Below are 14,801 nucleotides of genomic sequence, written 5' to 3'. Positions count from 1 at the left end.
GAGGGTGGTAGCCGGATTCATCTGAGGTCGTTTCACATGTAAATACTCAGTCAGCTGTAATTTACGAGGCGAGCAGTGGACGGTGTGAGCTGCTAAATCGCATCAGAAGTTGTAGACGCACGATGTGGATCAAGTGAAACGGCCAGAAACGAGCAGTTCCGCGTTGTTTTGATGCTACCAGCTAAACACTAGCCGTAAAGCAGGACGTGGTATATTTTACGACTCCGGTGTGACATTATCACAGCGCTAGGAAATGTGTCGGTAAATGAAGATGTTTGTGTGAATACGCACATCGTCAGGTCGGTTAGCCTCTCTGGTTTGTTCTATATTTTTGTTATACGCGAATAAGATAATTGTGTAAAAGATTGAGAGCGCGGGTTGGTTGAACGTTTTTAGCAAAGATGTCAACAGACACAGACTTATGCAGAGCTAACTAGCTAGCCTCTGCTAGTTAGCCGTATTGTTGCACTTTTGGCACAGAGACGCTGTGCAAGCGCAACGAAAAACACGTCCACCCTGGTTTAAGTACACAGCCGTATGTATTAAACTACAGCCTGAGCTGCGTGTGTGAGGTTCGTCTGACGTCTCTGGCTGTGAAGGCTCGATTCATGTAAACATGTCAGCGCAAAAAGACTGCGACTTTCTGGTGAGAAGAGCCCGGGAGCTGGTGTCTGATGATCCCTGTGCGGCCAAAGCCTGGCTCATCACAGCCAGGACCCTGTACCCTGCAGACTTCAACATACAGGTAACACTGAGCTTCTGCTTTATTCCTTACTGATCATACTACCAGCTCAGCTGCACGTATTCCTCTGGGTGTCTCCTGTCACATGTTCAAATTATGAGGATCCTCTGTTTGGTTGACGTGTTTTCACAGTATGAAATGTACAACATTGAACGCAATGCAGAGAGGACCGCCTCTGCAGGGAGACTCCTGTATGACATGTGAGTTCCGGTGTGATTTCTCTATGTAAGTGTCCCTTCCATGCCTGTGCTCAGTGGCCAATGTCCTCTCCATCCTTCAGGTTTATCAACTTTCCAGATCAACCCACTGTGTGGCGGGAGATCAGTGTCATCACAGCTGCCCTACGCGGTGACTCTCAGGACAAGCATGCACAGTTTCTCCGAGGTGAGTGGAGTTCAACTCCGTCAGACCACATGAATACATTGTATATCCTCACTGTGAGGGGTCTGATAATGACCCCGTTCACTCCGGGTATTAACATCCGTCCTGAGTGATTGGATCACAAGTGGCCGGCGCCAAGTACAGGTCTGAATGCCCCCAAATGAGTCCTGAGCACACCCTGAGATCTGATCACTCAAATCACATTCGGAGGTGGTCTGTGACGTATGTGGCCACATTCTTTTCACTGTGTGACCATAAATGCTACCTGAGCCAAATATGAAGGTGAACTAACTCAGCTGACAGCCTCTGACCTGCTACAGTTTCAATGAATGAAATGTTTTGTCATGCTTCTCAGTGTCCACAAGTTGATTTGTTTATGGCCACCATCTCAGAATCAACACAGATCACCACATTGATCAATACCTTTGTTAAATTGGTATAGTTTGTCTTCATGGTAGAGTTGCACAAGATTCATTCAGCCCCTCCTGTCTCTTCACTCTCTCCATCTTGCACGCTGGCGCCAACGCAAAAATGACATTGGACACATCTGTAAACACATGTATACATGTTTATTTGCATATAGAACGGGGAAGTGAGAGCCAATCACAGGAGTAGTCACAAGAGACACGTTCAGAAAGCATTTTGACCAGGTGTGAACAGGGTCAGTCAAGTGTGGGAGGCCGTGTCGGGTGGAGCAGTGTTTGCTTTGAAAATCACAAGATCGTCCATTTTTATCTCTATTCGTGTGTGTGTTGTCCCAGGACTTTTTGAGACACTTCCTGGCCGTGTGCAGTGTGAAATGCTTCTGAAAGCCACCGAGCAGTGTTTCAACACTTTGGAGAAGGCAGAAATGCTGCTGCTTCTTCTGAAGCGCTTTCCTGAGTCTGTGGTCCAACACGGGGTAGATATAAATATGGAAACTCTTCAATTTTGACGTTTGAACTGAGATTAAATCAACATTGAACAGTCAATACTAACTATCTGCTGTATTTTTTAGGTCAATTTAGGAGAGACGCTACTGGAGGCGGAGGTGTCAGAGAATGTGGAGACTCCCGTCAACTGCTTCAGAAAACTGTTTGGTCAGTGAAACACATGTTTAAAACCGGTTGTTTCTGATTCATTTGAAAATGAAAATACTCATGCTATATGCATTTGTTTTACTATTACAGTGTGTGATGTCCTTCCTTTGGTCATTAACAACATGGACATGCGCTTGCCGGCCAGCCTGATGCAGAAATACATGCTGAAAGCAGCTGAATTCTATATTGGTTATGTTACCCGTGGGCCCTCACCTGATGTACAGATACAGGGTAAGGCTGCGCTTAGACATTTTCTTTGTGATAACCCAGTGTGATCATTTTGAACATCAAGATTCATGCTTGAAAGTTTTGTAAAATTTTTGTTCATTCTTCCGTTCTCTGTTCTTTCTTTTCAGGCTCTCAAGAAGCTGGATCGCTGAAGTCACCCAACATGTCCCGTGGCTCCCAGCGCTATGTGATTGACGGCCTGTCTGAAAAGTCTTCAGTGGTAGCAGAGCCTTGGGAGCGGCTGTTGGATATCCTCGCTGTGGTTGGAGCTCGCTGCGAGTGGCAGGGAGACAAGGGACAGAGGTGCTTTTTCACTCTGTCAGTCACTCACTTCTGTACTTTAGGGTTGTTTAGCCAACATGAATGCAGCCTAATACAGCAGCTCTGGAATTCATTCTATATTCACTACTGGTATAATAATCAGTTTTTGTTTTAAAGAGGTGTTGATTTTCGAGGCTTTAGTCTGTGGTCCTGTTGAACTCTATTGTGTATATGTGGATAAATCATTTAACCAGTCCATTATTGAGAAGCAGAGCACCCCAGAATATATAATTAGGAAATATATTTAAAAGGCAGTGCATATGTTTCAGTATAGTAGTATAATCGATAGTAGTGTAGGAATATAGAAAATGTCCAAATAGTAATAAATCCAATTAAAACTAGGGCTACGTTGTAGCTCAGAACGGGCCCGAGCACACGCAACTCGGGACCTGTTGTGGTTGGTGGAGAGAGCGATCGGCAACCGGGCACACGGCTCTGCGTTGCATGCGCTTTGCGCACTGCGGGAAGGATAAACGCTTCACTTCCTGCGTCTGTAATGCGACGTCGATCCTTGCCTGCTAATTGCTCATTACGGTCCACGCAATCAATTGCAGATCACACGGTGAAAATGTTATGTAAATTGAATGATAGTTGTAAAACAAAGCTTACCTCCTGTTGCCAATAGGTGGCGCCATCACTATTATTACATACAGACTAATAGATCCGTTCAAGTAGGGGCTCTGATGTAGCGTGAGCAATTTTGTGTCAATTGGACAATGTTACAACAACTTAATTTTCACACTGATCAGTAGGTGGCGCTATGACCCTGAGGAAATATTGACACATAGAGCTGTTCAGGCTTGGACCCTGATCATGTGACAGAAGTTTCGTGGTGATAGGACAATGCACAGTGGCGTTATGACAACATCGTCTCCTTTGGCGAAGGATGAACCTTCGCCGCACCTCAATGTTTACACGGTTTGAGGAAATGTCACAATTCTGACCATGGTCCTATGACTTGACTCAGCTCACTTGAGCTGTATGTTGTAAAGCAACCAGGAGCAGTGCATCAAAGTATGAAACATGTCACTTCCTGTCGCCAGCAGGGGGGGGTTTGATGATGAGTCAATATGGACACATGGATCTGATCAGGGTGGGACTGAATGTGTGAATGAGGTTTGAGGCTGATAGAACAATGCACAGAGGAGTGTGGTCAGACCGTGTAACGTACACTTAAAAAATTCTCTTTTTACTCTTAATCATGAACTAAAGTTGTCTCAACATTAATTGACACATCAGTAAGTTTAATTTAGTTTCCAACATATTAACAATTTGAAAATCTGTGTGAACAAATTCTTCAGCCCTGGGGAAGAAGATTTGTGCCTTGGGCAAACCATGGTCTTACACTGCCCTCTAGTGACCAATATTGCAGGTGCAGCTCAATCATCTTGATTTGACTCATCAAACGTTAATGCCACGCCACGGTCAGACTGTGTGATGAAATCATATATACACCTCTGTCCCAGTTTTAGTGAAGATCGGTGAAAGCTAACTGAGGGGCTTTTCCTTAGATGGCGCTGTTGAGCCATTTTGCCACGCCCATTTCAAATTACTCCAGAATACAATTACTTTTTAGGGTTTTGAATTTCCTGCAAACTTTGGTGAGAATTTGATACATGTCTAGGCCCTGAAAAAGCCCCAAAAGGGAAATACAAATCCTTCGAAATACAATAGGGCCTCCCACCGGAGGTGCTTGGGCCCTAATAAACATTTATAACGTTGATGTTATGAAAAAAAAAACTAGAGACCATCTTGTAATGGGTAGTAGTTCATGGGTCGGTTCACACATCTTTCAACTCAAGCCTTCATTTTGATCTTAATTACACATATAAAGTTTATCTTCACTATATCTTGTATGTGATGCTGTCATGATGACAGAATCTGTCCACAGACACACACAAGCACACACACTTAGTAGAAGAACTTCAAACTGCCTCCACAGTAGCTGTCTCCAGGACGACATTTTGCCTTGATCACACACACCAACCTTCATGGTAAAAATAACACTAGTATGCTATGGCGGCAAATAATTACAGTATTTGTTGTATCTTTGTTTTTGCGTGTATGTGTGCGTACTAGGACTTATGTGGACATGCTGCTGAGGGTGAAGGAGTTGTGTCGCTACCTCCCTGGTCTGGAAGGAGAGACTCGGTCCCGCTGCTGCAGCCAAGTGGTCATCTGTGCGGCACTCGTCCTCTTCCGCAGCGCCTTTCTCTATGTCTCATCTGTTCAGCCTGCACTGTTCCAGGGTCAGCTTCTGCAAGCACACACATTTCCCTGTGTGTTCATTTCACTCTAGTTCCTCTGGTTATGCCCCTCTGTTATGTTTTCAATCAAAGGTTCAATAATCAAATGATGTGCTTATGTTTGGCAGCCGTGAATGCGCTGAGTTCGGGGCCATGGATCCTTGTAGAGGATTTGAGTTCGGTGTATAATGATCTGGAGCTGGAGAGGGGAGCTGTGAAACATGCACACAAGAAACGCAAACTGGCTGATGGGAGAGAGAAGACTATGGTGAGATTAGATCAGAGATCATTTAGATGTATTTTTGTGAAAAGCCAAAGATGGATCACTTTCACAAAGAGGTTATAGTATGTATCTATTTTCATGTCATTTACATTTTGTTACTATGCATATGTCTGTGTGTCATATTAGAGCTCCGATGACGAGGAAGGGTTGGGAAAAGGCCGTGGTCGACACATCATCGTAAACAAGACTGAGATGCCCAGCTGGTCAGAGACTCTGGAGAGCTTCCGCACGGCGAGGGAGAGCTGGGATCTGCTTCACTCCCATGACGGCCTGGAAACTGGTAAACACCTCTAATGTGTGTTTTTTGTTTGTGTTTACACATCCATGCAGGGTCCAGTCAACCTGTCACAGTGTCATAAGGTGGCAACCACAACAAATTCATCAACAGATGCAGACGTTTTCTCTTTGTCTTTAGATGTTTACTACTGTTACAACTTTTTTTTTTTTATAATTCTCTGATATATTCTCTCTCAGCAATTCTCTCTCTAAAATTTCTCTTTACATAACGGCCCCTTTTTAAAATACAAAAACCAGGAAAACACACACAAAACAGCACAAAATGCAAATGCTCTGCAGTGTTGTAATTAAATATCATAAAATGAAGCGCACCAGAACATTCATGACTACATGACAACAAAATGAATAATTTAACTGTTTTGTGTAATTTTGACAGAGTTCAAGAAGATCTGTGCCTCTTGGAAGACAGACAGCTGGTTATGGTTCAGAATATTCCTCACTGACATGATCATATATCAGGCAAGAAAATCATACTCTTTTTTCTGTTTGGGACAAAACTACATCTACTTTATCTGTAATATATTTTTTATCATTTTACATTGATCACCTTATTGATCACCTTATTTATCACTGCGTGGAAAAGCAGCAACATATTTTTGCAATCATTTAGTCTAAAAATGATTTCCCTCTCCCTCCCTCTTCAGGGACAGTACCGTAAGGCCCTCTCCAGCCTGCACCAGATGGCTGCAGTGCTGCAGCCTCAGCCAGGGCAGCAGAGCCCCTCAGGTCAGGTCAGTCTGGAGCAACACAGGGCCCTCATACAGCAGGCCTCCTGCCACTACGCACTGGGAGAGTACAGGGTAAAAACAAACACACACAAACACACACACACACACACACACACACACACACACACACACACACACACACACACGGTTGGAAGGATTCCATTTTTATTTCTTTTTTCATTTTATATCTATTAAATGCACAGGTTACCCAAAATACATTATATTACTCTTAAAATTGCACAGAAATTCTGATAATATAGCATCTCAATGAAAATGATTTAAATTCACTTCATCACTTTCATCCACTTCATCACTGAGCTGTTGTTCTTATAATGTTTATACTGTTTCTCATACTGTATTGTTATGTGTATATTTGGGAACATATTTTAGGTTCAGTATTTTCTAACATCTGCTGAATATAGCACAAAAACCTGATGCTCTTTGGACCATGCCTGAAAAATGGATGCATAACACTAACTGGCCTGCAGGTGGCCTTATAGTCACGATATTTACAATGAACTTGTCATTGTAAACATTGTGACTAACTGATATTTCATTAATCTAGTGTTTTACCAGATTTGTAACATAGGTGCAACTATGAAGTCTTTAAAAATGTTATTATAAATTTTACCTGAAATGTGCACATACCTGGTCATCCATGATTTCCAGAGAAGTTTTTGGTCCAGTAAAGTGATACCATAACACACGGACAATACATATAACGTGCTTACAACGGGATTTAAGATTAAATATGACAAAATAATAGCAGACAGTTTAGATTGAATATGAAGGTTTATGTGATATTCCTGCCCTGTTTACAGTTGAGATGTAGATTTTGTACCATATCTGTTGATCAGATGGCCTGTGAGAAGCTGCTCGATGTTGTAAGTGGGCTGAATCCCCCAAACCAAGAACCATCAAAGACCCCAGAAGATCAGGGAAGAGTCAAGGCCAAAATGAGGAAAGGTAAACACTTACTGGTTTTGTAAAGCAATGGTCATGTGACAATTCTAACTTATGAACAGCTTTTAAAAACTGATGTCTAATTAAGTTTTTGTTTTGAGTGCAAAATGGATACATATTTTCATTTTTTGTATTTTACATTTGTATGATAATACATTTTTGTGATTCAATACTACTATAAAACAATGCTTCAGTTGAACTGTGTGTTCTTGGCGGCAATCTGCATATTCGTAGTAACCACCTTTAATCCCTCAATGATTCAAGATACAGAAGTCAAAATAGTGACACTGATTATCGAGTGACACAATTATGTGTTGTCAGATAATTATATTATTTTTTTCTCTTAACTAGGCAATGACCTGCGATTGCTGCCCTGCACCAGCAAAGCTGTGTTACCTTTCTGTCTCCAGCTCATGCTCGCCTGCTTCAAGGTACCTACTCTACATCTGTGCAGTCTATGATTTCTATAGTTTTACTGTGATAACATATGCACTATTTTTGCTTGTGAATTTTTCGATACTATGTACATTTAAATCTTTGTCTCTTTTTGGCCAATCAGCTCCGTGCCTTCACAGACAATCGTGACGACCTGTCCCTCGGTCATGTGGTGGTGCTTCTGCAGCACGACTGGCCACACGGGGAGATGCTGTTTTTAAAGGCGGTGGATAAAATCTGTCAGCAAGGCGGTTTGCAGTACGAGAATTTCTTCAACTATGTCACCAGTATCCTTTAATTGTAACTACTCTACAACGACTAGAATGGATTTATAAATACTACATATAGACTAATAATATGTGGTCTCATCTTGGATGTTAGTTTCCATGAGCTCATGACTCTTGCCAGATATTGACATGCTGGAGGAGTTTGCATATCTGCGTACTCCAGAGGGAGGTCGAATTCAGCTGGAGCTGCTGCCCAATCAGGGAATGCTGATCAAGTAAGCGCCTCGCAGACACATTCCAGCTGGCATCGTGACTCTGCACACTCCCGTTCTGTTGTGTTTTTATACAAAACAGTGCTATTGACTGATGATCTAAGTAGACATGGCCTGTGGGGAAATTTTTTACTTTGAAATGAAACTGTTGGTAACGGAGCGGGCATTTTTAACAAGGAGGGGTTAACAGTTAAATAAAGCTTCTTTCAAACTCCTTCATTCAATGCTGTAGAAAGTTAAGACTCTTGAATGCACCCTCACTGACTGAGAGTTGTTGAATGTTGCTCTCCCTCAGGAACCCTAGTCCCGCCTTGGGGGTGGAGTTAAACACCCTACTACTACAAGGGGTGCAGGCGATGGACAGGTACCCCAGGCCCCTCCTCCCAGAGTCCCTCATTCTTCCCCCACACCAGTCACCCTTCCTTCATTTCCCAACCTCAAGGCTTGTCATCCCCCCAGTTTTGGTTTGGGCCTGTCATTTTACATCAAGAGTTAGACGTTCTTTGATTTCCTGTCGGCGTTTGTTTATTTGAGCCATTGCTCGTCTTTCTGTGGTCATTACTGTTGTCGATGTTGTTATAGTTGTTATTCGAGGATTATGTTGGTCTTGTTGTACAGCTGATTTAGTTTTTTTTGCTTTTCATGACACTTGATAACATTTCATTTGTGGACATGTTTTATGTGGTTTTTATTTATGACTATGAAAGTTTTGTTGTATAATAATCTTGACTGGTTGATGAGCGTGAAAGAAAAAATGTAGCATTTTGTCTTCATGACTTTGTCTTTACTGCATAGGTCACATTTCTGTGTCTTTGACAAATCAGCTCATAAGAATACATTTCTGACCATGTGTATGATTGTGTTCATCTTTTTTCTTTTCATCATTTTCACTTTTACAGACACCACACGGTGACGCGGGGAATCACCAAAGGAGTGAAAGAGGATTTCCGTCTGGCCATGGAGAGGCAGGTGTCGCGTTGTGGGGAGAACCTCCTGAGCGTGCTTCACCGTTTCTGCATCAATGAAAAAATCATCATCATCCAGTCTCTTCCTTGACACCAGGACTGTGACATTTGAATCTGTTCGTAACAGATATTCAAGACACAGATTTAACGCAGCTGGACTGACCTCATGACCTTAACAGCTGCGGTTGCTGTCTCAACAAAAGGACACATCACTTTTAGCTCTCGTCTCTTTTTCCTCTTTAATTGTACTCGAAAAGTTGTCTTGCCTTTAAAAGTGGATCTATCTTTTCAAAAAGTTGGAGAAAAGACTGGTTTTGCAAACATACAATGCTCTTGCAGTTTTCGCAGAATGTGCATCGTTTTCCTTTTTACCACAATATGTGCTTTTAACCACATTTGAAGTGGTTTAATCATATTGTGATATTTTGTGGAAGTCAGTGTTGATAAAAGAATCAAGTGCGTTTTTGATATTCTCTGGTAATGTTTATTGTTTTTGTTACAAACCTGATCAACTTGTTAGTTTATGTAAATGTCAACATTAAATGTCATTTGAATTGTTTCAAGAAGTTAGCATGTGATGTGATTTAAATAGTACAAACTTAAAACAACTCGCAGCACAAGAAAGCAGACTCATGTTAAAGGAATACAAAAAAAAGCGATACACTCAAGTGTCCCCTGTGCTCCTACGATTTTACTCCTATGTTCCCTTTTGCAAACTTCCTCTGCCACTTTCCTACTTCGTCTTCCAACTTCCTTTTCCTCTTTTAAGCCTGCCCTGTGCAGTCACTCTATCTCTGTGACCGGTGCGTTGGGCAGGTCTGCCTGTAGAGCAGCTCTGAGGTTCACCCAGAACAGCCTGTGCTTGGCCATGTCCTGTGGCCACTCCAAGTAGGTGTGCCGGCCCATCATGGCCTTCAGCTGATAGTACTTGGATGGGATCGTGTATTGAGGCAGAGGCTCTAGCAGAACCAGCACGATGCTGTCGGAGCCCCGGGAAAGGCGCTGGTGGCTGGCGAAGTACAGCTCGTAGTGACACCAGTCGCTCTTGACAAAGTGAGCCGAGAGCACAAACAGGGAGCGCCTGCTTTTCTCCACGCAGCCGATGATGTTCTCTACAACTGTCTTTCCCGGCACAAAGTGTTTCTCATGAAGGCAGATTCGGAGGCCTCCTGCAGGACCTTCAAGGTTGGGAAGGAGGGAGTCGTGCACCCAGTCGGTGTCGTGCTGGCTGTAAGACACAAAAGCATGAAACTCGACACCGATCAGGTCCTCAGGTCGGACTTGTCTTGTTCTGGCACGATGTTTGGCTCTGGTCCACTTCCAGATCATCCCCATGTACCAGGGAATGTCTAAACGGTGGCACAGGGTCACAACTGCCAAAATCACTACCACTGCTGGGCACAAGATGGTGGCTGCCAGGATGCCAACATTGCAGGTGACCTCTGGAATCCAGATGTCTTTCAAGATGGTGTCTCGAGCGTCCTCTGGGTAGGTGCAGTAATACTCCACTGGCCAGCTCAATAATTCAATTCCTGTGTGACTGTTGTTCCTTTCAGATTCGATGCCAAGTCGTATGAAACCCCTCAGAGCGCAGGTGCAGGTGAAGGGGTTGTAGCTGACGTCCAGGGTTCTCAGCTCGGGGCAGGTATCCAGCCTCCTCACAGATGGGGCGTGGAGGGAATTTGACCTGAGCAGAAGCTCGTTCAGTTTAGGGAAACCGTGACACACAGGCAGGTCCCGCAGCCTGTTGGCGATCAGATTCAGAGATTTCAGGTTTTCCATTTTAAAGATGGATGACGACACCACAGAAACCTGGTTGTTCTGGAGGTCCAGCGTCTCTGTTCCTTCTGGTAGACATTTAAAAACGGAGTCCGTGAGACGGTTGGAGGACAGAGTCATATTGGTGATGTTTGGTGGCCACACACACTCATCTGTACCCTCGTAATAGAGGGAGTTGAGGCTGAGGTCAAGATGCTGCAGTGATTTCATGTGTTGCATGCGTTGGCTCAGCAACTGGAGACTCTTGAGATTGTTGCTGACCAGAATCAGTTTTCTCACGTTACTGAGAGTCTGACACTCAACAGTTTGCTGTTTCTCCACCATGGAGAAGATGGTGTCCGATAAAGCACAGTAGGAGAAATCCAGCTGGAGCATTGGACTCAGTGACTTTGGGCAGGTCATGTGTATGATTGGAGTCTCTGTGACTGAGAAACTCTTCACAGGTATATTGATGAAGAAGTTGTATACGGCCTCCTGTGAGAAAAAGAAAGACTTCACCACAATCCTTCTACTCGAAAAGGATTTCATTCTAGACTTCTGGGTCACCTTAGTGTCTACATAAGGCAAATCATACAGGGCCACATCAGAGCTGCTCAAATGGGTGATAGATGTTTGCAGAATCACATTGACAAAGTGAGTTAAGTCGTGCCATTTGACTGATATGTTGGTGAGATGAAGATGAGAAGTGCGGATTTCTACCCTCTGGCTAAGCTGCTCACTAAGTTCCCTGTAGCCACCTGTCAAATTCATCAACTCCACTTCGTCAAAGAATGACAGAGCATCAGAATACAGGCCACGGTCCACAATCTTACTACTGGTGGAGGCTATCTGAAGCCTTTGAGCGTGAATGTCCTTCAGGCTGCCAGCCTCATAACCCAACTCATCCCCCAGACAAAGTGTCAGCGTTTGCAGTTTCTTTTCAGCGATGCTCTTGAAATCACCCACACTGATGTTTTCTGCCGCAAGTGCCAATCTCTCCAGTTTCGCCAGGGAACTGAAAGAATCCCCCAGTGTCATTGTGACGAACGAGTTCCAGGTCAGATTCAACGACAGGAGATTTCCTGTGTGCAGGAGGTACTGCTGACCCGCCAGGTTCCTCAGCCTGTTGTGGGACAGGTCCAGATCCTCCAGGAGTGGAGTGTCGAGGAACGTCCCTGGATCTATCCCCTCCAAACTGTTGCACGACACATTCAGGCGCCTCAGGAGGGTGGTGTTTTTAAAGTCTCCTTGGTGAAGTTGCTGTATGTGGTTGTGTGACAGATCTAAAAACTCAACCCCCTGAGGCAGGTCTCTGGGGACTGAGGAGAGGTTCTGGGACGAGAGGTCCACGCTGCTGTCAGGTGATGAGGCGAGTGAGGTGAGCTGCTGGAGTCCCGCCAACATGAGTGCCGCCCAGAGGGCCTCAGTCGTCGGCCTCATTTTTTTCCTGGACAACAGTAAGGAGATAAATCAGTGTTATCATTGTTCATCTCACAGACTTTATGTAAAGTTATTATAATTTTTTCTTCCCTCATGTGACCTGCGGCGTCTTCTGCTTGGACATAACAGGAAGTGTTTTCTTTGAGAATAAACTGTCAGAGATAAATTTAGTATTATGCATCCCCCCGTTAAACACATATCACAAATGTAAGTATCCCTTGTAGGCTATGGGTTTCATTTTATATAGATTCATATGGTCAGTAGGTGGATGAAGGGGGATTCCAATCCCTATAAACCAAAATGATCAATAATTCATCCCCTTTGAAAACCTGTCTATTCAGCCATGTCCTCCCAGACAGACATTCAGCCTGGATCACAGGTCTTTCACTTAGGGACCATCAATAAATTCCTGTTTGAATTGGGGGGGATCAGCATTGGTTTTGATAACGGACTCCAACTTATATTTATATCATATATATATATTTCATAATATATTTGGATATTATTGCTATCCTCATATTGATAATTCAAAAAAAACTGACATTTCTATCAATAGCTTCCATGTCATGTGACCCAATGACTCCAAACTAATGCAAAATTGTATTGCTACCCTAGACAAACAGGACACACCTATTTTTCTTTTTAGATTTTATTGCTTCTGATATGTGAACCACTAACTGCAAACTAATACTGGATTATATTATTACCCTGGACAAAGAGGACACACCTCTCTATATTGGATTAAAGTGCTTCTGATATAATTTTTTAAATTTTGATCTACTTAGGTGATATGGAAACGTAGTAAGTTATGTCACCCCACCTTCGTTACACAGTTTCTGTTGGAAAACTACCAATAACTATCTCTCGTGCGACATTTGGTGTAAAAGTATGTTATTTTTACTATGGCTCTGTTCTGTCAAAGGAAGAATTGTTGCTGTTTTTAAATATGACCAACAGGGAGCAGCACTGCGTTTATTACTATTTTTGGCCCCTTGCTCACTTGGTTTCAAACTTTTCAAACAAGTCACAGTTTGAACCATTATGATTTAAAAACCTCACCTGTCGTCTGCATGTTGGGTTTTTAATACTCTGCTATATATGACAAGATGACATGTCAGTTGTAAGAGACTATATGCTGGTAAAATGAAAATGTATTTATCGATTATTATTATTAATAAAGAATAATAAAAACTATATTTTCAACAGTTTAATACAGAGACAAACCAAAAGGGCACTAACCTGTACTGAGGTCAGATGGATTTTCCGGCAGTGTTTATAGTTTGTTGAGAGTTTAATTAGTTGCTATAGTTTCAGCAGGTGCAAATCTGTGCTCATGTTTTCAAGTCCAGAGAAATGTCAGTTGCAGAGGTTTGAAATCTCAGAGGGTGGAAAATGAAAACTGAGTAAAAAAACTTACTGCAGTCGGAGGATGTGCCTCTGCTCGTCTCTTCTCTTCGCTCTCTGCTGCCGTTACAGTGCATATCAACGCTGAGGGGAACAGACACAGACACGAAAGCTATTCTCAGACCAATCACACATTTCTCTCTTCTACATCCTCTATTTACTTCCCTAAATCTGCCCTCAGGGAGAGGATTTACTGTTCTCGTGATGAGATACATGTTGAACGAGATTATATCATCACGTGCAGAAAGTGAGACGAAGTTTTAAGAATTAATGTAATTAAATCTGAATAACTTGACAAACAGGGCAATCGTACTTTACTGCAAAACACCGGTTTGTCTCCTTTGTACTTTTTCTTTTATGTCTTTTATGAAACAATGTATATATACTGATGCAAACATACTGTTATCCAGTCACAATGCTGCTCAGTATATCTGGATCATAATCTCTGAACCACAGTGACCACACTGAGGTCAGTCTGGGTGGGAAATGACTATGTCCTAACACAACAGATTTATCCTACTGATGCCTCGTCGCAGAGCGTAACCTGGGTAACTACGCTGTTTACTCTGGACAGCTGCACACACTGCCCTGATGAACGAGCACAGGGACAGGAGCTTTTTGATGCAGTTTTCTAGTGACCGGGAGGCTTAATCACAGAGTGTGTACAGACAGATGTACACGCACACTTCCCATCAATGTTTTTAGTCTGGTCCCTCTGCTTTTCGCTTGGTCCAGTTACTCACATAAGTGGAGCTAAATTGAATAAGGTCATATGAGCTGGTGTGACTGTTCTCACCTGGCGAGGTTTGATCAAATCTTGGAAGAAGCGTGTGGACATGCTTCACTGCTCCAGGCCATAAGACAACAAGATAATAGCCTTTGTGCGCATCTGTATTTTTTTATCAGGCTGCTCTTGTTTATATTGTCATCCCCATCAAGGAGGTTGTGTTCTCATCTGGGTTTGACTGTCTGTTAGTCAGCAGGATTACACAAAAACTACAGGGTGGAGTGGTGGACAGATGTGTTATAAGT

At 43.1% G+C, this 14,801-nt stretch overlaps 2 protein-coding genes across 5 annotated transcripts; one reads left to right on the top strand and one right to left on the bottom strand.

The window, feature by feature from the left end:
- The first annotated feature begins 13 nt into the window (after positions 1–13).
- ints10 (integrator complex subunit 10) lies at positions 14–9,733 on the top strand. Of its 3 annotated transcripts, none has more exons than XM_035160793.2 (18): positions 14–745; positions 875–942; positions 1,023–1,126; positions 1,885–2,024; positions 2,121–2,202; positions 2,293–2,433; positions 2,559–2,733; positions 4,831–5,000; positions 5,126–5,265; positions 5,407–5,560; positions 5,954–6,036; positions 6,222–6,377; positions 7,163–7,271; positions 7,620–7,699; positions 7,828–7,990; positions 8,112–8,205; positions 8,498–8,566; positions 9,102–9,733. In XM_035160793.2, the coding sequence occupies exons 1-18, from the start codon at positions 617–619 to the stop codon at positions 9,256–9,258; spliced, it is 2,214 nt and encodes a 737-aa protein (XP_035016684.1). In that variant the 5' UTR covers positions 14–616; the 3' UTR covers positions 9,259–9,733. The 3 variants fall into 3 exon arrangements, with proteins under 3 accessions (XP_035016684.1, XP_035016683.1, XP_035016685.1); XM_035160792.2 differs by having other exon boundaries at positions 8,498–8,666; XM_035160794.2 differs by lacking the exon at positions 8,498–8,566.
- On the bottom strand, positions 9,629–13,902 carry tlr1 (toll-like receptor 1). 2 transcript variants are annotated; one of them, XM_035160790.2, is made up of 2 exons: positions 13,783–13,902; positions 9,629–12,372 (listed from the first exon to the last, which is right to left on the bottom strand). In XM_035160790.2, the coding sequence occupies exon 2, from the start codon at positions 12,363–12,365 to the stop codon at positions 9,951–9,953; it is 2,415 nt and encodes an 804-aa protein (XP_035016681.2). In that variant the 5' UTR covers positions 12,366–12,372; positions 13,783–13,902; the 3' UTR covers positions 9,629–9,950. The 2 variants fall into 2 exon arrangements, with proteins under 2 accessions (XP_035016681.2, XP_035016682.2); XM_035160791.2 differs by lacking the exon at positions 13,783–13,902 and adding an exon at positions 13,605–13,775.
- Between the last annotated feature and the right edge of the window lie 899 nt (positions 13,903–14,801).

Source organism: Hippoglossus stenolepis, chromosome 7 (genome assembly GCF_022539355.2).
Source record: "Hippoglossus stenolepis isolate QCI-W04-F060 chromosome 7, HSTE1.2, whole genome shotgun sequence".
Taxonomy (NCBI): Eukaryota; Metazoa; Chordata; class Actinopteri; order Pleuronectiformes; family Pleuronectidae; genus Hippoglossus; species Hippoglossus stenolepis.
Note: the sequence above shows the minus strand (reverse complement) of the source record. Positions and strands in the feature narration are given on the sequence as shown.

What these genes read in the sequence shown, in the direction of transcription:
- ints10 (XM_035160792.2), top strand. Translation starts at nt 617, where the DNA reads ATGTCAGCGCAAAAAGACTGCGACTTTCTGGTGAGAAGAGCCCGGGAG. An exon ending in GGGAGACTCCTGTATGACAT is followed by an intron (nt 943 to 1,022) that starts GTGAGTTCCGGT and finishes TCCATCCTTCAG; the next exon opens with GTTTATCAACTTTCCAGATC. An exon ending in ACCTGATGTACAGATACAGG is followed by an intron (nt 2,434 to 2,558) that starts GTAAGGCTGCGC and finishes CTTTCTTTTCAG; the next exon opens with GCTCTCAAGAAGCTGGATCG.
- tlr1 (XM_035160790.2), bottom strand. Translation starts at nt 12,365, where the DNA reads ATGAGGCCGACGACTGAGGCCCTCTGGGCGGCACTCATGTTGGCGGGA.